Here is a 21,273-nt window from a genome sequence, read left to right as displayed (position 1 = left end):
TAACATAAATTTTATAATAAAATAAGAATATAAAATAATTTAATAATTAATATATGTAAAAATTAGTAAATTTTTTTATAATTAAAACCAATAAAATATTTTTATTATATTTATAAAAATATCAAAACAGTAATCGCTACTCTTAAGAGACAGATTAATAAACAAAGAAAAATTAATATTAATAATACAATTATTGTAAATATTTATTTATTAGCAAGATAGGTATTAACAAAATATTTTTATTTTTATTTTTAGAAATACTACTGGCCGTTCATTTCAAAACACTATTAAATGTCTACATTCAAAGACTGCACCTTTAAACTGGGGCATTTATAGAAGAGTAGTGATACATATATATTAAATTCTCAAAATGTTTTTTTTTAATTTATTTATTTCCCTCCTTATGTTAGTGTCACATATATCCTAATTTTCTCCTAAATTATTATATTTTTTTTTTCTGTAATATAAGTAGACTTTTCCTTCATAGAATCACCCAAAATTTTGTTAATTCTCATTTTGTAGAAGTTGCACTTTCTTTTCCTATTCCTCCTCCTCTCACAATGCTCCCCTACAAGACCATTGAAGAGGCAGAAGTTGCACTAGACAGAGGACTAACTCTTGCTGAGACACTGTGGTTCAAATACACTGCCAATAAACCAGATTTTGTTCTTCATTGCCACAACATTCTATTCTTGTGCTTGTTTTACACTCTAGCCCCTATTCCATTTGCATTGATAGAGCTTAGTGGCTCCAAGAACTTCAACAAATACAAGATTCAGCCCTTAGTAAAGACATCATTCTGGGAAATGTTCAAGTGCTACAAAAAAGTCATGCAAACCTTTATCATTGCAGTTGGTCCTCTACAGATACTTTCTTATCCCACCATAAAGGTACTTGCTATTTCATTTACATAATTATACTTATTCAGCATCCACTCTTAATTGTTGAGTCCAAATCTATTCTCAGTAAATATTCTAATCTTACACTAATGGATAACTTTTTTAACAACACAAATTTAACCAATTCAATTGCTAAACTAAGTTATGGGATATGTTTAATTTAACACTTATTTGACATAAACTTTTATTTCCGAGTTTGTATTATAAATTTAACTATAAAACTTATTAACATAAATTGAAAATAATTTATTTTAATAAAAACTAAAAAATTGTTATTTTTTTTTTCATAAAACACACGTCATTTCAACATTGTGCGATGCACTTAATATGTAATATATAAATTTGGATCTTTTCTAGTTTAAGCAAAAATTACAATATGTAATCTAAATTTACTTATGTAAAAAAAATTGTTTAAACAAATTTGACAAAAAAATAATTTTCACTTAAGTTAAAAAATTCACTTAAACGAATTAGTAAAAACATATTTTAATTTAAAATAAAAAAATATACTTAAATCAAAATTGTAAAAAAATTTAAATTTTTTTTAAACTACAAAAAATTTAAAAAAAATTTGTGCAAAATTATATAATCATACTAAGAAAATTTAAGAGTTTTAAATCATATATTACTGTAAATATTTCTCGACTAAATTTTTAAAGTCATTATTTATATAATCCTTATCATTATTTTTAATAATTTAATTTAATTCTAAATAGTTCTACCACAAATAGTACATTAGACTATATATTTAGTAGAATGATATGTATAAGGGTTTTAAGTAATTATATAGTTATTAATAAAAAATAAAGATTTTTTATAGTTTAGAAAAAAAAAAGATAAAATTTTAAATTTTTTTTCAATTTTAACTTAAACAAAAATTATTTTTTGTTAAATTTTTCACTTAAATAACTTTAGACTGTAGAATGCAATTCTTTTAAAATTATAGAAAATCTAAATTTGTAATATTAAGATAAATTGTGAATTTATATAGATAATATTACGATCTATTACACTTTTTTAGTTATTTAATAAAAATTATAAGGTTATATAAGCTAAACTTGTTAACTTATTTATAAGACTCACGTAAATTTTAACTTATAATAAAAAATATTAACGTTAATACTAAAATTAAATAGTTAATACTGGTAAAATTTATTAAAAATAAATATTTATTATAATTTTGATATAATAAATATATTTTTATATTTTATATATTTAAATTCAATTTTAAAAAATGAGATTAACAAAGTTATAATAAAAAAAGTGTTAGAAATAAGTCATTATAAAATGTGCTATTTGTGTTGGAATAGTATCAATGGACGAGGATGATACCCGTTCATAACCTATTAACTGGTATGAGTACTAATAATGTAATTGTAATTTATTAACGTTAGCTATTAGTCAGGCTCTCACATCGCACTCTTCAACAAGTACACTATTTAATTTTATATCCCCCTACTACCTACCTCCATTAATAATCCATATCAAATAGTACATTTCATATTCATAAATTATGAAATTTAAAAAATTTGTTAAAAATATAAAATATACTATTTTTATGTATTATAATATATATTATACTACTTCCAGTTTTATTTATAAAAAAATAATTAAAATACAAAGATTAAGAAAAGTAATAAATTCAACTATATTTTTAATAAATATAAATTTTATTTTAAAAATACCTATATATTAAATGATGTAGTTGGTGTAGTTTTTTTTTCACAAACATACATTTAACAATAAATGAAGGATATAAAAAGAATTCAGTAATTAATACATCTAAAATATATTATATGTTTCTTATAAAAAAAACAAAAAAAAAATACTTTTATTTTTTATAAAAAAAATCGGAGATGATAACATATTTTTTATATTATTATTATTATCTATTAATCAATTCTTCCGTTAGAGAAAATATAAATAAATTATTATTTTCTTACCGTGTTTTTAAAAACACATAAAGAAAAATAATTAAATAATAAATATTTATTAAAGTTACAATATTTAATATTAATAATATATTAGATTTTATATTTTTTAATAAAAATTATTACTATAATTTTTTATTATGTGTCTTAAATATGTATTAAAAAATTTATAAATTATATTATGCTTGCTATTTTTATTCGCCAAGACAAGTTGAAAAATTGGTGAAACGATGTTAATATGGTCTGAAATTAGTTAGATTAAGACTTTTTGCGTTCTTTTAATAAATTATACGACACTGTATAAGATGCGAGAGTATTATATATATTTTTTATATGTAAAATAATTATAATTGTTAATTTTAATTAATAAAAAATAGGTTAATAATTTATTTAAAAAATATAAATATTTTTTAATTTTTTTATATTTAAAAGAGAGCATTCAAATACCCTATTGATTTTTTTTTTATTTTCAAATAACTACTCTTTTTTTATACTAAGAAAAATGTCAATATTAATTTATATATATATATATATATATATATATTATAAAATGTAAATTACATATTAAAAGAAGCAATAATTTTAATATTTTTCATTACTATACAGTAATTTTTTTAGCGTCATATAGTGATATATCATAAAAGAATAAAATATAAAACATTAGTAATGAAAAATAGAATAAAATATAATAAAGTGAATAGAGTGAAAGTGTAAATGAAAGTGCAGCATGCATAACACAACGTGAAAAAGGTAAGTGAATGGCTCGCTTTACAAAAGTCACTCGTTTTCAAAATTTATATTATTTAATAATTTTTTATAAAATATAATATTAAATAACAAATTTTTTATTAAATTAATTAATTTTATAAAAATTTATAAAACCATAAAAATGTTGTTATATTACTTATTTTTAAAAATTATATATTTTTTAAAATATAAATTATGTATATAATATACATAATTAGAAAAATAATATAAGAGAATTTAATAATTGTGTTAATCAATTTTGTATTTATAAACTTATTAAATATGTATATATGATATTTTTTATTAAAAATTGTAAAGTTTAATATATTAATAATATATAATATTAAAAGTTATACTTATATTAATTTCTATTAAATTTTTAATGTACTTCAGAGACACATTAAAAATTAATAATTTTATATAAACAAATTATACAGAAAAATAAATTTATTTTTTTATGGTTATTTTTTCTTACTTTTAAATCATGCAAATAGTATAAACATTTGATATAGATAGAGTGTATTTTGAAAAAAATAGCTTAATGAATTCTTTATCAATAATTTTTTTATGTAAGGTTTTATTTTGTAAATTTGATTCTAACTTTTTGTTAAAAGTTGAAAATTTTTATTTTGAAAAAATATACTAAAAAATTATTAAAATAAGTTAAAAAGAATATATGAAAGTTATGTTTTATTTTCATAAATTCTTTTAAATATTTTTAGAACAAAATTTACCTCTTCTAAAATAAAAAGTGTATAAAATGAGAAAATAAATGTTTATTTACCTATAATTTAAATTAAAGTACTTCATAAGCATAACTAACTTTAAATAAACATTAGATACATCTTCACTTTCTTAATTTATATTTCTTAAAACTTGCAAAACAGATTATTTGGGCATTTAGAATGTCCTATTTCGGGTGACACATTTTCACGAGTCGGGTTAAAAAAAAGTTAATTTGAATTATTAAAATTAATATGAAAAATTAGTTTTTTTAAAAGTTAGTAAATTTAATTAATATCAAACTCGATCAAATTAGATTGAAAATAGTTGAATTTAATTTGATCTTATAATTTAAAAATAAAATTCTATATTTTATCGTATAGGTTCGGACCAACTTGATTAATTGGATCTATTTTATTAAGTTTAATATTTTTTTGTTTTAGAAAAGTCAAATATATCTCAATGAAAGAATAATATATAATATTATTTAAGATAGATAGTGTATCCTTGCAGTGCGTTGAACTTATGCCTATTTTCGTTCGACCTTATCTGAATTCTGAAATTATTGTGTGATTGTCAGATGGAAGGTTGTGTTTGTTTATTGATCTGCTTTCAGAGAGTAATAATGTAGACATATGAGATATGCATCATTAATATTTACATATATAATTTATTTAAAATTATAAAAGAAATAATAGTTATAATTAAATAGATAGAACAATAAAAATCATATTCTACAAAGTTATGTTGGTTTTCTCGTATTTATGTCATAAATGGTAATGGAATTTCTTCCCTCCAAATATTTTTGCAGTGGATTGGGATCAGAACTGATTTGACATTGCCATCAGGTTGGGAAATATTTTGCCAATTGTTTGTTTACTTTGTGATTGAAGATTTTTCCAACTATTGGATCCATAGGTTACTCCATTGTAAATGGGCCTTTGAGAAGATCCATAAGGTTCATCATGAATATTCAGCACCAGTTGGGCTCGCAGCACCCTATGCCCATTGGGCTGAGATTATTTTATTGGGTATCCCCTCCTTTCTAGGCCCTGCAATTGTTCCCTGTCACATAACAACTTATTGGCTATGGTTCGTTTTGCGACAGCTAGAAGCCGTTGAGACCCATAGCGGGTAAATGTTTTATTTCTAATATTTCATATTTATAGAAGTTTATTTATGATTCTTTGGTTGAGTTTTGCTTGTTTTTAATTAATTATAAATTGATATTTACTTAATTTTTCAAAAATATCAAATTTCAATTATTATAAGAGATGTTAATCAATTTTAGTAATATTTAAAATGTTTTAGACTAACACTGGCTTTATATGATTGGTAAAAATACATTTTTGATATAAAAAAAATACTTTTTTTTGTCAAATTAAATGAGTTTGAAAAGCCTTTTTTATACCATGATATCAATAAATGCTTGCTTTCATAGTTTTATTAATTTTAACTTCTAAAGTTGAGATGAAGTATACAAGAATAATAATTTTTTTATTAAAAGTAAGGAAAAAGATCTTCTCACTTTTATATTTAATCTGATTTTTTCATTTAATTTACATATAATAAATTATACGTATTTTTCTTACATCTTATCCATCTTGACATTTTACAGGTATGATTTTCCATGGAGTCCCACAAAATATATACCATTTTATGCAGGGGCTGCATATCATGACTACCATCACTATGTAGGAGGAAGAAGTCAAGGCAATTTTGCCTCAGTATTTACCTATTGTGACTACATTTATGGGACCGATAAGGTAATCTTTATCTTTTTTGATTAGTGATTTTAGAATTACCACCAAATTACAATATCAGTTATTCTATTAAACTTGAAAAAATGATAGTAGTTCAGCAAAATTATTCAATATTTCATGATAACCCATCACTATATAACGAGGCTATTATATCATTGCAGGGGTACCAATACACTAAGCAAATGCGCAAGAACAAATCTACTTCCACCATGCTTGCCCAAAATGACAAGATGGAGTAGCTGTTATCTGCTTTCAAAACGTTCTATGATAGTATATAAAATAAAAGCATGTTTTACCATGAGTGCATGAGGTGCTTTAGATTGTTCTTCTATTTATGTTCGCATTGAAGGCTTAAAATTCAGAGTACTTTAGTGCCACTTTAGTGCCAACCTGCTTCATATGTTTTGTTCGTACTTTGGCATATGTATAAGAATAAATATAGCACCGTCTACTTATACATGTTCCTTGCGACTTTAGACTCTATAAATTAACGTTGTTATGACTCGATTCTATAATCGTATAACAATATCCATACATTACAATTCTTGGGCTCGTTTAAGCAACATTTTGATTTAAATATTCATATTAAACCCAAATAAACTTCAATTGTACGGTTTAACTTTCTACATTTTATCTACCTATGTGAAGTTTAATTCTTGCACCACAATTTTTATGTTGCTTCTAATATAAAATTAATATAGTTAATCATCATTAACCTCTTTATTTGGTGTACCTAGCGTACATAATCTAGTGTGTGGCTCAAGGCCAGCCTCAAATTTGTTTAAAATAATTAAAAAAACGTATTTTTAAAAGAAAAAATAGGTTTTTTTTTTTAATTGCATGATTGTCAAATTAAATGCTTTTGGATCAACAATATAATTTTCAATCAAAGTCAGTGTTGAAAATATTTATTTTAAGCTCATTTACAAATACTATATACATACTCTTATCTCTTCTAAATTCTATTGTCAAAAATTACATCAATCCTTTTTCTTATATAAAATGTTAACAATAAAAATATAAAAACTTATAAAATTTTAGAAGAATTTTTGGATAAAGATAAGCAGAAAAAAGATAACCAACTCAACTGAAGAATCCGACGAATAAAAATGAATATGCAATTAGTTCATATCAACATTTCTATAATTTCAAACTTCACTCTCACATCTACTTAGCAATTTTGACAGTGCTTTAATTATTATTATTTATTTCCACAATACTTCATCTCCAACTTCAACCGTGTTTGGTCTCCAATATTGATGGTGCTTTATCTTCATCATTTTGTTGCATCTCCAATAGTTCTTTAGACTTGCTTTAATTTAATCTAATCCAATATAAGAAACTTTATCTTTGACAATTTATCAATATCGGGACTTTGTTTTAAAAATTATGAAAGTTTGTAGGTCTAAAAATTTCAGATTTATCGTTAAAATTTAGTGACTACAATTGTTAAACAAAAGCCCGTCTAGCTCAGTCGGTAGAGCGCAAGGCTCTTAACCTTGTGGTCGTGGGTTCGAGCCCCACGGTGGGCGATTATTTTCATTTTTTTCTTATTTTAATTAAAAAAATGTTTTTTTTTCTTTACCTTTTAAAGTTCGTTTACAATACAATGAATAAATCAAGGTTATTCAAAACCTTTTATTTACTCGCTACTGCCGCCGCACGTTGAGGCTATTACACTATAGATCGTAGCATCATACTTCCCATAAAGTACTACAAAATTAATCTAAAACACCTCTTCATGTTTTCGCAATAGTTTCAGTTAATTAAATGTTAAGATTGCATTATATCACTAAAATCATTGGTGAGCAGTGTGTTCCGTTACAATTTACTGTTATTTCTAAATGCAACCATTGTCCAATTTAAATAATTTTTTCAGTACATAATTTATATGAAGAAAAACAAAATGAAATAAAGTTATGCACCTTAAGATTAGTTAAATAAAAGAACTAAAAAACATTATTTAAATTTTACTTTTGAGAGAAATTCAATCTATTTTTTTTTATTGATAAGTTTATCCATGGCCCATGTCCGATGTTCGAAAATTGAAAGGTGTAATGCCATACCAATGGTGTTGGAAATATGATAAAAAATTCTTTTTATGTGATATAAAATGTAGCACCATGTGCTACATGTCCTCTTCCGAAGTTACTAATCAAGTGATCGTTCTCGTAAGGCTCATTAACACCACCAAAACCGATAACATTATCTGTCTATAGACACTACAAATTATTGGTCACAAAATTTCCGAAAGATCCAAGTCTAAGCCGCAACTGAACGGCTTGTAACATTTCAGCTCTTCTTAGTTTCTCATTCAACTTTCCATGATACCATGCAGCTCTAATCAAAATGACTGAACCAACAAGAAAGAGACCAAATCCGAGAACTTTTGAAGCATCTCGCTTTAACACAAACTAGTTGTCAGAGAGTGCATGGGCATGTTAATGACAGAGATTGGCACACCACCATGGGAGTTTAGGATGGAGGGAGTGACGGAGATGCCCACAACTTCACTTTCTTGTCAGCACTAGCGGTGGCTAAAACCAAGACTTGTTCATTGCCTGCAAAAGGCACAACCACCACATTATTTAGGATGACAAAAATTACATGCTGGCTAGTATAAGATACATTGCATGCACCATAGAAGAATGAAAATACAAACACATTTCCAAAATCCAAATATAACTTGGTTTTTCCCACATTTTAAATCAAATTCAAATAGTTTTCAACATATAAAAAGGGGTCTGGCAGAAAATGTGTCAATAATGGAAATTTGTTGAGAACATAAATTACGTAAAAAACCAAAAGGAAGAGAGCAAGATTAGCAGCATTACCCATTGGAATAGTTTTTGGAGCCCACGAAATGCATGCAATGTCACCTGCAAGTGAAGAAAATAAATAATCAATGACCTGAAAATCACAGATAGAGAATTGCTTCAAAATTTAGTTGCAAGTAAAGGAAAAATCAAAGGATGGATGCTTGGACATACTATCATGGGCTTTCTCAGCTGTATCCAAAACCTTTCCAGTCTCAGCACATAACCACTGCAATGTGGAACCATGGGTTGCAGCCAAAATTTTTCCATTGGGGGAAATACTCAGGCGGTCATAGTGTAATGTAGTACCGGTAGAATCATGAAGAGGAATAGGGAGCACCTTCAGTGTCTTTGGATCCTCATCAAGATGATAACGAACTTCAGGATACAAGAAAAATAAAGGTGAGAGGTGTTGAATTAATTAACAGTCTGGTCCTTCAGACAGCACATAACAAGCATACAAGGAAAGGACACTTTGATTAATCAAATAACAAGCACATTGTCTCTAACTATGGCCAAAGAAAATAAGCAACATTTGCAAAAGAAAACATGCTCATTCAGCCATAGAATCTCATGAAAGTACTACTTTTGATTTCTTTATTAATAGCATCACCACATATCTTAAGTCAGGAGCCATTAAACTATTTGTGACAGAACATTTAACTAGAAAAATAAAACTAATTTCACAAGTGAAAAGTAATCTACTTCCAAAATTTGCTTACCATTGATATTCCATATTCTCATCGAACCATCCTTGGATGCAGTGATTATTTGCTCAGAATTCGGGGTAAAGCATAACCAAGTCACGGCACTCTGACCCAAGTAATAAACATTTAAATAATTGTCACAAAGGTGATAATGATGAACAATGCAGGAGGAAAGAAGGATGTCGATAAACTATAATTTTATTTCATTTTCAATTGCTTTTGAACAAGTTAAACAATGCTAAAAGAGGATGCTAGTTCTCCTTTCAGCCCAAGGGAAAAATAAGATTGTTACACTCTTGAATACACTTGTGTACAGAGCCAACAAAGATTAGGATGTGATGAAAGCAATCCAAATTTATTTAGAGCCTACGAAGAGTCAAGTGAGACAAACTAAAACAGCAACTAATATGTTTGCATGGAAAAACGGGAAGATCATCTTTATTCTTCGGATTAAATTGTAAATCTCACACACACTGATTAGGATCTGCCAACATCTGTGTAAATCAAGGTTTCACAAAATCCAATGTTGGATATAAAGATTGTTTTACACACATCATGCTCATGAAATTTTCCTTAATCCAAGATCTTCTAATATAATACATGAAAATATAAGATTGTACTACATCAAATATATGAAAATTAATGTATAATATACTTCTCACTCTCACATAAACAAAAACACAATGCATTTGAAGGATCTTTAAACTATGTGTCAAAATGGAAACTTAAATTAATTTTCAAATGATAAGAATCAATTTGATATAACAGAAGAAATAAGTACAACGCAGTGTACTGAAATATGTAGTATTGTACGGAAATAAAGATGAATCAGTATGATTCACCGCAAATATAGCAGAAAAGGAGAATGCACAGTAAACGATCTTGAGCTATTCGAGGTGCTCAGGGCCTCCCAAATGGAATTACCTCCCACAATACTCTTTCCCCTCTCCCTCTCGTTACCCCACAATATATCCGGATTTATTTTCTCTCTCCTGACAGTTAGTGCACATTCGCATAAATTCACTGCATAACAAGGGAGTGATTCCCTGGTCCCACCCTATTTCTCTTTCTCGCATATACCCTTCCAAACCTTTTATTATTACTATCATTCCCTTCCCCTTCAAAACTATCCTTGTCCTCAAGGATAAAGTTAGGAAATTCTTCCTCAATCTTGTCAACTAGCTCCCAAGAATCTTCAAACTCTGGCAGTCCTGTCCAGTGAATCAGCACTTCTTTCTCTCCATGATCATTCATCCTCCGCGCTACCACTTTCTCAGGGGTCACCTCTAAATGCCATTCGTCATTCAAACAGGCTGGCAGTGGTTGAAAGTGTACTGTTGGTGCCACTGATTTCTTCAACAAAGATACATGAAAGATAGGATGCACCTTGCTGTCAATAGGTAGCTTGAGCTTATACGCTACTGCCTCTATCCTCCGTTCTATCTCAGAAGGGCCATAATAACAAGGGCTCAATTTCTGGTTCACTCTTTTAGCTAAGCTTTTCAGCTTGTATGGTTGTATTTTCAAATACACCATGTCCCCTACTTGATACTCCACCTCTCTTCTATGTTTATTAGCTTGAACTCGCATTACTTCTTGAACCTTCAGCAACTGTTCCTGCAGTTCTTTTACCATATCATTCCTCTCAGCTGTCAATCTGTTAACTTCTTCCACAGCTGAATGGTGTACATCTCCTCTGATCAACACGGGTGGGGCTCTGCCGTATAGAGCCTGAAAGGGAGTGGTCTTCAAAGCAGCATGATAATTGGTGTTATACCAATATTCTGTCCAACTTAACCACTTAGGCCACATCCTTGGTTTCCTACCTGTCACACACTGAAGATAAGCTTCCAAACACCTGTTTACTACTTCAGTTTGCCCGTCCGTTTGAGAATGATAGGCATTGCTGTGCTTCAATTTAGTGCCTGCCAGTTTGAATAATTTCGCCCAGAAGGAGCTCAAAAAAACTCAATCTCTGTCCGACACAATAGTACTAGGAAAACCATGCAATTTAACTACCTCTTTGATGAATACTTAGGCTATGTCCTTGGCAGTATAAGGATGGCACACAGCTATGAAATGGGCATATTTTGTCAACCTATCTACCACCACCACGATAGTATCCACCCCTCTAGCTTTCGGTAGCCCTCCAATGAAGTCCATGGAAATATCACTCCATACTTGAGTAGGAACAAGGAGTGGTTGTAAGAGACCTTCTGGACTCAAAGTTTAGTATTTATTCCTTTGGCAAACTTCACAAGCTTGTACATAAGCTTGAATAATTTTCCTCATTCCTTCCCAATAGACTAACCTCGCTATTTTTTTAAGTTCTAAAGAAACCCGAGTGTCCACCTACTGCAGAATCATGTAAGCAAGTATCCATTGACTTCGTGGTGAATTCTTTGGAATTACAACCCTTCATTCTTTAAACAGTCTCCCTTTCTTCAACTGGTAACCAGCATGGCTATTTGGATCACTAATTATATCCTGGACGATACCTTTAAGTTTTTCCTCCGCCTCCACCTCTTCATCCAGCCCTTCCCACAGCTCACAACTCACTGTGGTAATAGTAGCAAACTGCATTTTCCTTGATAGAGCATCAGCTACGCCATTCTCCTTTCCTGGTTTGTATTTAACTTCAAAATCATACCCCAACAATTTGGAGATCCATTTTTGTTGCCCCTCTCCCATAATTCTCTGTTCAGTCAAAAATTTCAGGCTCCTTTGATCGGTGTGTACCTTACAGTGCCTGCCCAGCAAATAAGGACGCCATTTTTGGACTGCCATAACTACTGCCATGAGCTCTCTCTCATAAACTGACTTCTTTTGTGCTTTGTCTGTAAGAGTTTGACTCATGAATGCAACAGGTCAGCCTCCTTGCATAAGAACTGCTCCCAACCCTTTTCCTGAGGCATCTGTTTCTACAATAAACTCTTTTTCAAAGTCTGATACTGCTAGAACCGGGATGGTCGTCATAGCGTCCTTCAATGACTCAAAAGCTCTTTGGGCCATCTCATTCCATTCAAAGTTGTCCTTCTTTAATAACTGAGTTAAGGGCCAAGCAATCTTCCCATAATCTTTGACAAATTTTCTATAATAACCAGTGAGCCCCAAAAACCCTCTCAGCCCTTTTACATCTTTAAGTGCTGGCCATTTAATCATAGCTTCAATTTTCTTGGGGTCTGCTGCCACCCCTGTTCCAGAAATTAAGTGGCCTAAATATTCAAGCTGATCTTGCCAAATGAGCATTTCTTTTTGTTAACATATAATTGATTCTGCTGTAGCACTCCTAGCACTTCTTTCAAATGCTTCTCATGTAACTCTACACTGCTGCTGTATATGAGTATATCATCAAAAAATACCAAGACAAACTGTCTCAAAAATGGTCTCAGAATTTGGTTCATAATTGCCTGAAAGGTTGAAGGTGCATTAGTGAGCCCAAAAGGCATCACTAAGTACTCATAATGGCCTTCATGAGTTCTAAAGGCTGTCTTAGCAATATCTTCCTCTTTCATGCGAACTTGATGGTAACCCGACTTTAAATCTAGCTTGGAAAAAATATTAGCTTTCCCCAGTTCATCTAATAACTCATCAATTACTGGGATAGGAAACTTATTAGGTATTGTAACTTTATTTAGTGCCTTGTAATCCGTACAAAACCTCCACCCTCCATCCTTTTTTTTAACTAAAATAACAGGACTCGAAAAAGGACTTGTACTATGCCTAACAATACCAGCATGCAACATCTCTTTCACTATCTTCTCAATTTCATTTTTTTGATAATAAGGGTACCTGATGTTGGGGATTGCTGCCCTTGGTTTAAGTTCAATAGCATGGTCATGTTCCCTCTTGGGTGGTAGTCCATTAGGCATTTGAAAGACCTCCTCAAACTCTGACAGCAATTGGGTCCACACAGAATCATTCTGTTCGGTCATCAGCATAGACTCTGCTTCCTTCTGGCACACTTCACTAAATACCCCACCCCTTCATTCTGAAGTGCCTTCATCATTGCCTTCCATGATACATGCACTGTACTCAATGCTGGATCACCATGAATAACAAATTGCTGTCCTGCACATTGCCATTTCAGACTCAGATTTCTGAAATTGGCTTCAATGTTACCTAAACTAGCTAGCCACTCCATTCCCAACACCATATCCGTGCCTCCTAATTCCATCAGGAAAAAATGTTGTTGAAACTTTACTCCTTGCACCATAAACTCTATATCTTTACACACCCCCTTATTTCTTACCATTTCCCCCGAACCACCTTCTATCATATATATTGGAGTGCCCATCATTTCAATTTCCAACTCAGCTACTAACCGAGGGGCAATAAAGTTGCTTGTTGCTCCTGAATCAATGAGAGTCAAAACCCTCCTCCCTTTAATCTCACCCCATACCTTGAAAGATTTATTTGAAGTAAGTCCCTCTCTACTTTGCAATGACAAGTGTAATGTTTTCCGTTCCCCAAACTCCTCAACTTCCGTATCATTTTTCTCTTTTACTTCATTTTCCTCGGATTCCTCCCCTCTTTCACACAACATCAGCTTCATGTGCCTAAATTTGCACATATGTTCTCGATTCCACTTTTCACCACATTTGAAACACAACCCCTTCTTACTCCTCTCTTCTAACTCAGCTGTACTCAACCTCTTCCCCCTAATTACTTCATTCTTTTCTCCCGAATTCATTCCAGCCTTAGCTCCTTCTCTCCTGTCTGTTCTTTCTTTCCAAGTGCTACAGAACTTTGAGCTATTTCCCTTCCAATCCGTTTTCTCTTTTACCTGACTCCCCTTCTTATACACTGCTAAATTCTTCTCCTCTATCAGTAAAGCACGATCCATGAGATCTGCTAGATCTACATAATCATACAGTTTCAGCTCTGCTTGTAATTCCTCCTTGAGCCCATTGAGGAAAATACTATCCAACATTACACGTTCCTCTTTGTCTAGAGTTGCCACATGAAGTTCGAATTTCTCCCTATACTCCATTACTGTCCCTTCCTGCTTCAAATTAAGCAACGGACCTAATAGGTTGTTAATTAGGCCAGGGCAGAACCTTCGTTTCACTGCCACCTTAAATTCCTCCCACGTACGCGATTGCGCTTGATTCTCCCACCACTGAAACCAGTTCAAGGCCTTGTCTTCGAGCACAATTACCACTGCATCTAACTTGTCCCTTTCGCACACGCCATTGATGTGAAAATACCTCTCCACGTGCACAACCCATCTATACGCATCACCACCCAAGAAAACTGGAATCTCCATTTTACGTCATCCTCCTCTATAGATCACTGTCGAACTCCCACTTCGTATCGACTGTGATCGCGAACATCGGGGTGGTGTTGCTTCATCATCAGTGACATCGCCATCGCCTCGTCTTCGACTAGGTGCTCTGCGTCGGCGCAAACGAACGGTGAGCTCGTTCATCTTACGGAGCATCTCAGCCATGGCCGTTTCCATGCCTCCGAACCTCTGTTCCAAATCATTCATACGATTCTCCATTTTCCCTCATGTTAGTACCATGCATAACCCCAGGAATGACGTGCTTTGATACCAAATTGATAAGAATCAATTTGATATAACAGAAAAAAATAACTACAACGAACGCAGTGTGCTGAAATATGTAGTATTGTACGGAAATAAAGATGAATCAGTATGATTCGCCGCAAATACAGCAGAAAAGAAGAATGCACAGTAAACAATCTTGAGCTATTCAAGGTACTCAGGGCCTCCCAAATGGAATTACTTCCCACAGTACTCTCTCCCCTCTCCCTCTTGTTACCCCACAATATATCCAGATTTATTTTCTCTATCCTGACAGTTAGGGCACATACGCATAAATTCACTGCATAACAAGGGAGTGATTCCCTGGTCCCACCCTATTTCTCTTTCTCGCATATACCCTTCCAAACCTTTTATTATTACTATCATCAAATCCCCCAAAAATAATAATGCTAATATTAAACCTTATGTCCCTTAAGCTGCATGACTTTTGCAACTTCCTTGACAGATCCATCCTTTGCATATACAATTTCCCAGACCTGCCAAACATTGTAGACAAGCAAAAGTGGATAATATATTATTATATTAAGCATTCTGAAAAACAGGAGCCGTAACAAGTTGATGAAAATTGTCCAATCAGAAAATATAATAAAAGGATACACATTTATTATTCTAAAGATGTATTAAGAGGCTCCCTAAGGTCAAAAAAAGTATTAAACAGCTGTATTAATTAGAATCCATGTCAAAGATGAACAATGAGTAGTAAGGTGACAGTATTAATCACTTTAACAAAGCTTGCGATATTAACCCTACTTAATTTTAGTCACACAAACCATACAAAAGCATTAATTTAACTGATTTTGGCTTTCACAAGTTGTCCTGTGCAGTTTCAATTGATACAAGCTTGCCACTATCTTGTTACCAGAATAGGCAATTTTATTGTAAGATTACAAACAAAAATTGTGGATTATCAATTTGTAGATCATTTGCAAAAATATAACTTTCCTTGGAATACTAGCAAGTAGCAATACAATCTTCAGTGTTACTTCAACAGTATATAATCAAAAGTACTTCTAAATTTTCAATTGAACCGATTTTGTCCAAAGAGAAGAATGTACTGCTTAAAGTGTGTGTTCTGACATCAGCAATAGCAATGATGTCAGAAATCCTCTTTCCTTCTCCATCCTGGTCTTTGGTGATCCCCCAAGACTAACTATATGTCAGCAAGGCATTCCCCTTTTTCTCTCCTTTTCTCCTATCTGGAAAATATTCTCCATATTCCCATCTTTTACATTTGTTTTTCAACCAAAATAAATGAAAAGACTGCTTGAGTATCTAAAGTCTAGGTTTTTCTTCATATCCATCTTTACTCACTAGCCACAATATTGAAAATTCTGGCCCAAAATTGTGGATTGACATTTGATAAAATTAAAGTAAAAGGTGTTGTGCATATATGTGGGGAGAGACAGAAATAGATAATTAGATGGGGGAGAGAGAAAGAGAAAAATGGACAAGATGGTTGGATATACAAAAGCTAGAAAAGAATAACCAGCATGGCAAGTTGCTTTTAAGTTAAAGTGCCCAAAGATGTTTTATTGTAGAATTCCAACTTTTTCACTGAGCAATATTTCACCAACATTTCACCATAAACTTCAAACATACATATCATAGAAATGAAGAATCACTCTTATGAGTCCGTTAAGATATTTGCCATGTTGCTTATATCCTTTTCAATTGAATTGTAAAAAATACAAGAGGTCATTGATCAAAGCCTAATGGGTGCTATCTTGTTGCTAAGGTGATGATAAGTCTAAATCTGGAATTCAGCTAGTAAGAAATAGGAGAAACTTAAAGGCTACCTCCTACTGTACAGTATTAATTGTGCACCAGTGTCTGTATATGTATAAACAAGATATATTAGTAACTCCCAATAAATTAAATGGATGTGCACATTAAATCTCACCTTCACATCTGCAGTAAAAGCTGCAGCTGCAACAAAACGGCCATTGGGTGATATAGTAGCCATGGTATTTTTCAATTGATTTGTATCCACATGCCCCACATTCTTCCCAGTTTTTCCATGCCAAAGAATGATGTCAGTCCCTGAATTAGAAATCATACTTTAGGATAGAGGTTGTAGAAAGTCAACATCAAGCATTCTATTTCAGCATAAAAACAGTGGCAATAATTTCATCAGTAATTTGAAGTAAAAGTATAAAACATAGTGGATTAGATTTAGGGAGCAGAAGAAATCTCATACCAGATCTAAAATTTAGTTAACAATGTAATGTTTCTTACTCAGATGTGCCCCATTAGGTGAGGTAAGATAAGACAGTAATAATAGTTGAAACCAGTATTTAGTGGTCAAGTATATAGAGAAGCAAAGGCAACACAAACAGAAATGTATACTCAATTCAAACCACTTTGTGGACCTTCTAACCATACAAGCACTTCTCTTTCCACAAGCTACTACTAATAATAATTGAAATTCCCTTCATAATTGCCACATACTGTTGGGTGAGAAGACCCCAAATACATAAATTACGACTGAATATTTTCTTTATAGATTTCAATGGGAAATGAAGTCATAAAGATACCTTCTGAACATGAGGCAATAATTGTACTTCCATCAGCACTGCCATAAGTTGCAGAGGTCCCAAACAGAGTCAATATTGCTTTTTTATCATGAACTTTGTGACGTTCCCATTTAATTTCTGGGAGAGGAAGCTTCGCTTGTGGTTTATTTTCAGAAGTTTTAGGTTTCTCTTCTCCATACATATATAATGAACAACCAGAGAGAGTATGAGATGCCACAACAACAGAGGATGCATCGTCAGAAAATGCAACTGCTGTTGGATGACCACCAGCAGGCAAATTAATTCTTAGAAACCTACAAGAGTTAAGAGAATAAAATTTATGCATATAAAATATGATTGACATTGAGTTGACATGCATACGTATGAAGAGGCTCTTGAAATTCACATACTTGAAACTTTTACTTGAAGCATCATCCAACTTAAATACTCTCACAACTCCATCAGCACAAGCTGTTTGCATACACAATATATAGTAAGAAAGTGAGAAATCTATTTCATATGATGCTAAATTTCTCATCAACTGAAAATTAAAAAAAAAAAAACCATTAGAACAGGTAGCAATCTTAGGTCAAAGAAATTTAGAAAGGATATTAGCGGTAAACAACAATGATGCATGAAAATGCATGTCAACAAAATGTGATCTCTAGGTGAGGATACGGAACATAAATAAGGTGCTGAGCAATATGCAATTTTTTCAGTTTCTTGGAGTCATTGGCTGGAATGGTTTATTCACAACTTCAACAGTCTATTTTTGTATCTTAAACACGGCCTCAATTGGATAACAATATGTTTAAGGATGCTCAGTTCGAGGTGTTTTAAGTATATATACTTTCTTATACGCAGAAAACTGATTAACTATTGTGTATTTCAGCAACTTTGGTCTTTATATCATTTTGATTTCTTTATTTAGACAGGTACTTTCCTGTCCACCCAGAATTGTTTTCTCTCATCTCCCAAATGAAATTTCTTGTTTTAGAAAATAATAAGAATAACAAACAAGTTCACAAGAATGGCAAGATGAGCTTTTCCTGGTTGTACAAAATTAGTATAACAAGAATTGTTGAATAAAGAAATGCACATAGAAATGCAATTAATAAAAAGCAAACTTAGCATTGCCATGAAGTTTGATGAAATTATCTTTAAAAGGCACTAAAATAAAAACATAATCACGAATATCTGTTACTGTGAACAAACATGTTTGAATACCTGTTGCCAAATTTCGTCCATCCGGGGAGAAGCATAACCCCGTAACTGCATCACCGTGGCCTTTCAAGGTATTCAAATCCAACGGATGATGGCGCTTGATTTGATCCTAATGTTCCATAATCAAAAAGTTGTGCCAAGTCAAAAAAACCATACCATAAAATAAATCATACCAAATCTTCAAGCTCTCCAAATGTGATGCGTGTATAAAACAAAAGACACCAAAACAACATCCTAGGACCATTAAGCTCCACCAAGACACATTTTAATGATAAAATTGACAATTTCATATCTACTAAGTCAGAAATTATCTTAAATTTCCGAGAAAGAAAAAAACAATGAAGCACTTAATCACGACTAACTACAAACCAACCTTCTTCAACTAAAAAATCCAATAACCCATTAATGCAATCAAACCCCCGCAATGAAAAAGAGGCAACTTTAACTTAAATACCAAAAACCCAGTATCAAAATTGAAAACCTCCAACCCCCAACACTTGTTATAGCTTAAGCAACGAAACGCAGGAAAAAGGTATAATTGGAAATGGAAAATACCTTGTCAGAGGAATGAGGTTTGGAGAGAGGCTTCTTGGGAGGGGGTTTAGGGTTGGGAACCGAATGTGGATTCGGATTCAAATTCGGGTTAGCGATGGATCGGATTTCGGATTTGCGATTGCGGAAGTATGTGTTGAAGAATACTAAGGCGATTATGGCACCCAACACAAGCGAAAGAGCCACAATGGGTAACAGAGGATCCATTTGTGATTAAGAGAGACGAGTTGAGACACGCAATCGAAAGAGAAAAGAAGGGTTTCGATTTGGTTTGTTTTTGAAGGGTTGAAGCTGAAGTTGCAGCAGTGTTTGGGTGCACACGTGGATTCTTAATAAAATATCCATATGCATGTCATGCTTCTGCATAAGATATGTTACTTCGTACAAAGATATGCACATCCTCCTTTTACATTCTACTGCAAATTTTTCTCTCACTGTAAAACAACTGTTAGATCCTTTCTTTTTTTTTTAAAATGTTGCTTGATGTTAAAGTAATTTTAATAAAAAAAAATGTTATTTATTAATTTATTAACTAATTATTTAAGATTCTTTTTGGGGATTATTTATATATAAAAAAAACTTTTTTTTTTTATAAAACTCTTAAAAATAAGTTAACTCAAAATACACTTCATCCATTTGTAATATACAAGAATTGAAGTCAAGCTGGTAAAAAGGGTTATCAATTTCATTCAAGTTGATCAACTGGAAGTGACTTTAACAGGTTAAGGAAAATATTATGTTCATTTTGAACTTACAAAAGTAGTGTCTGAATTTAGTAAAATTTAAATTTTTTAAGTTTTCATGAATTTTTATTGACTTAGTTTGTATCAAACTTGATTAAATTTAATCTGAATTTAAAATTTACATTTTATTGAATGAATTTAAGTTAACTCAGATGAACAGACTTATTTTGTCAACTACAAACTGAAGTTACGATTGTAATAAATCATTAAATGAAAAAAATAAACTCCTACTTTATTACTTGTACTTAATTCACTTCACCACACTATTCTTAATTTGAATTGAAGGAAGCTAAAATATTTGTGACATTATGTTCATTGTTTTGAAAATTAATACATTTATGTATTTGGATAAGAAGAAAAAAACAGTTTTGAAATATTACAAAATTTTAATCAAATAACATTTAAAGTAATATTATTTTAACACTCGGTTTGGGTGTTAACACCAAACTATCTATATAAATATATCATAATTGCTTTTTAATTTGTATAGAGTGTTTGGTATAAACACTAACATTATTCTAATTTGTATGTTAAAATAAAAAAAATAAAAAATATATCTTATTAATTTCATATTTTCTATAATTTAAAAATTTTTGATTCAATAATATTATGAATTCTTCGTATTTAATTAAATTGATACAATCACATAACAAACTACACTTTGATATTGCTATAGCACCACTGTTATGAACGTTTAGAGCAACAAAATTAATAGGAGAAAGAGACCAAGAAAGCATTAGTAAGTGGAGTAACAATCTTAAGGTTAAGTGAAAAGAAATTATAATCCTGCAAGATTTGTAAAATGATAATCTTAAACTTTGCATTTGGATCGATAAATTAAAAGTTTCTAAATAACTTAAATTTTGAAAAAAATTAATTAGCATTATTTAAATTTTCACCATTTTAAAATATTTTATTTAAATAAAACAACTGAATTCCTTCACTTCAATTTTTTTTGTTTGTTATTTTAATATTCAAACGACACGTAGATTTTAAATTTTAAAGAGAGAAACATGAAAACAAAAAAACGAAGAAATACTCAAAATAAATGAAAAATAAAATTTAAACTTTCATTCTTTTATTAAG

General features: G+C 31.0%; 2 protein-coding genes and 1 non-coding gene across 5 annotated transcripts; 2 read left to right on the top strand and 1 right to left on the bottom strand.

Annotated features, from left to right (window-relative positions):
• Positions 1–560: 560 nt before the first annotated feature.
• On the top strand, positions 561–6,302 carry LOC113852978 (methylsterol monooxygenase 1-2-like). The gene is made up of 4 exons (XM_027483405.1): positions 561–890; positions 5,112–5,434; positions 5,919–6,066; positions 6,225–6,302. Exons 1-4 carry the CDS (start codon positions 561–563, stop codon positions 6,300–6,302), a joined length of 879 nt encoding a protein of 292 aa, XP_027339206.1.
• A 1,220-nt stretch (positions 6,303–7,522) lies between these two features.
• Positions 7,523–7,595, top strand: TRNAK-CUU. Its single transcript has one exon. It is a non-coding gene; the product is annotated as a tRNA-Lys (tRNA).
• Positions 7,596–8,134: 539 nt separating this feature from the next.
• LOC113870062 (transducin beta-like protein 2) lies at positions 8,135–19,730 on the bottom strand. 3 transcript variants are annotated; one of them, XM_027506662.1, is made up of 10 exons: positions 19,448–19,730; positions 18,896–19,001; positions 18,079–18,139; positions 17,690–17,982; positions 17,056–17,195; positions 15,557–15,631; positions 9,602–9,692; positions 9,054–9,257; positions 8,898–8,942; positions 8,140–8,624 (listed from the first exon to the last, which is right to left on the bottom strand). In XM_027506662.1, the coding sequence occupies exons 1-10, from the start codon at positions 19,649–19,651 to the stop codon at positions 8,539–8,541; spliced, it is 1,305 nt and encodes a 434-aa protein (XP_027362463.1). In that variant the 5' UTR covers positions 19,652–19,730; the 3' UTR covers positions 8,140–8,538. The 3 variants fall into 3 exon arrangements, with proteins under 3 accessions (XP_027362472.1, XP_027362463.1, XP_027362466.1); XM_027506671.1 differs by lacking the exon at positions 18,079–18,139 and having other exon boundaries at positions 8,135–8,624; positions 17,690–17,857; XM_027506665.1 differs by lacking the exon at positions 15,557–15,631 and having other exon boundaries at positions 8,149–8,624.
• Positions 19,731–21,273: the final 1,543 nt, after the last annotated feature.

The sequence above is a fragment of the Abrus precatorius genome, unplaced genomic scaffold (genome assembly GCF_003935025.1).
Source record: "Abrus precatorius isolate BTA unplaced genomic scaffold, Abrus_2018 Scaffold10, whole genome shotgun sequence".
Lineage (NCBI taxonomy): Eukaryota > Viridiplantae > Streptophyta > Magnoliopsida > Fabales > Fabaceae > Abrus > Abrus precatorius.
Note: the sequence above shows the minus strand (reverse complement) of the source record. Positions and strands in the feature narration are given on the sequence as shown.

Excerpts from the sequence above, each read along its gene's own strand:
- LOC113852978 (XM_027483405.1), top strand. The coding sequence starts at position 561 with ATGCTCCCCTACAAGACCATTGAAGAGGCAGAAGTTGCACTAGACAGA. Across the intron at positions 891-5,111 it reads TTTCTTATCCCACCATAAAG|TGGATTGGGATCAGAACTGA; the intron begins GTACTTGCTATT and ends ATATTTTTGCAG. Across the intron at positions 5,435-5,918 it reads GCCGTTGAGACCCATAGCGG|GTATGATTTTCCATGGAGTC; the intron begins GTAAATGTTTTA and ends GACATTTTACAG.
- LOC113870062 (XM_027506662.1), bottom strand. The coding sequence starts at position 19,651 with ATGGATCCTCTGTTACCCATTGTGGCTCTTTCGCTTGTGTTGGGTGCC. Across the intron at positions 17,983-18,078 it reads GCTTCAAGTAAAAGTTTCAA|GTTTCTAAGAATTAATTTGC; the intron begins GTATGTGAATTT and ends TAACTCTTGTAG. Across the intron at positions 9,258-9,601 it reads GAGAATATGGAATATCAATG|TTCGTTATCATCTTGATGAG; the intron begins GTAAGCAAATTT and ends TGTATCCTGAAG.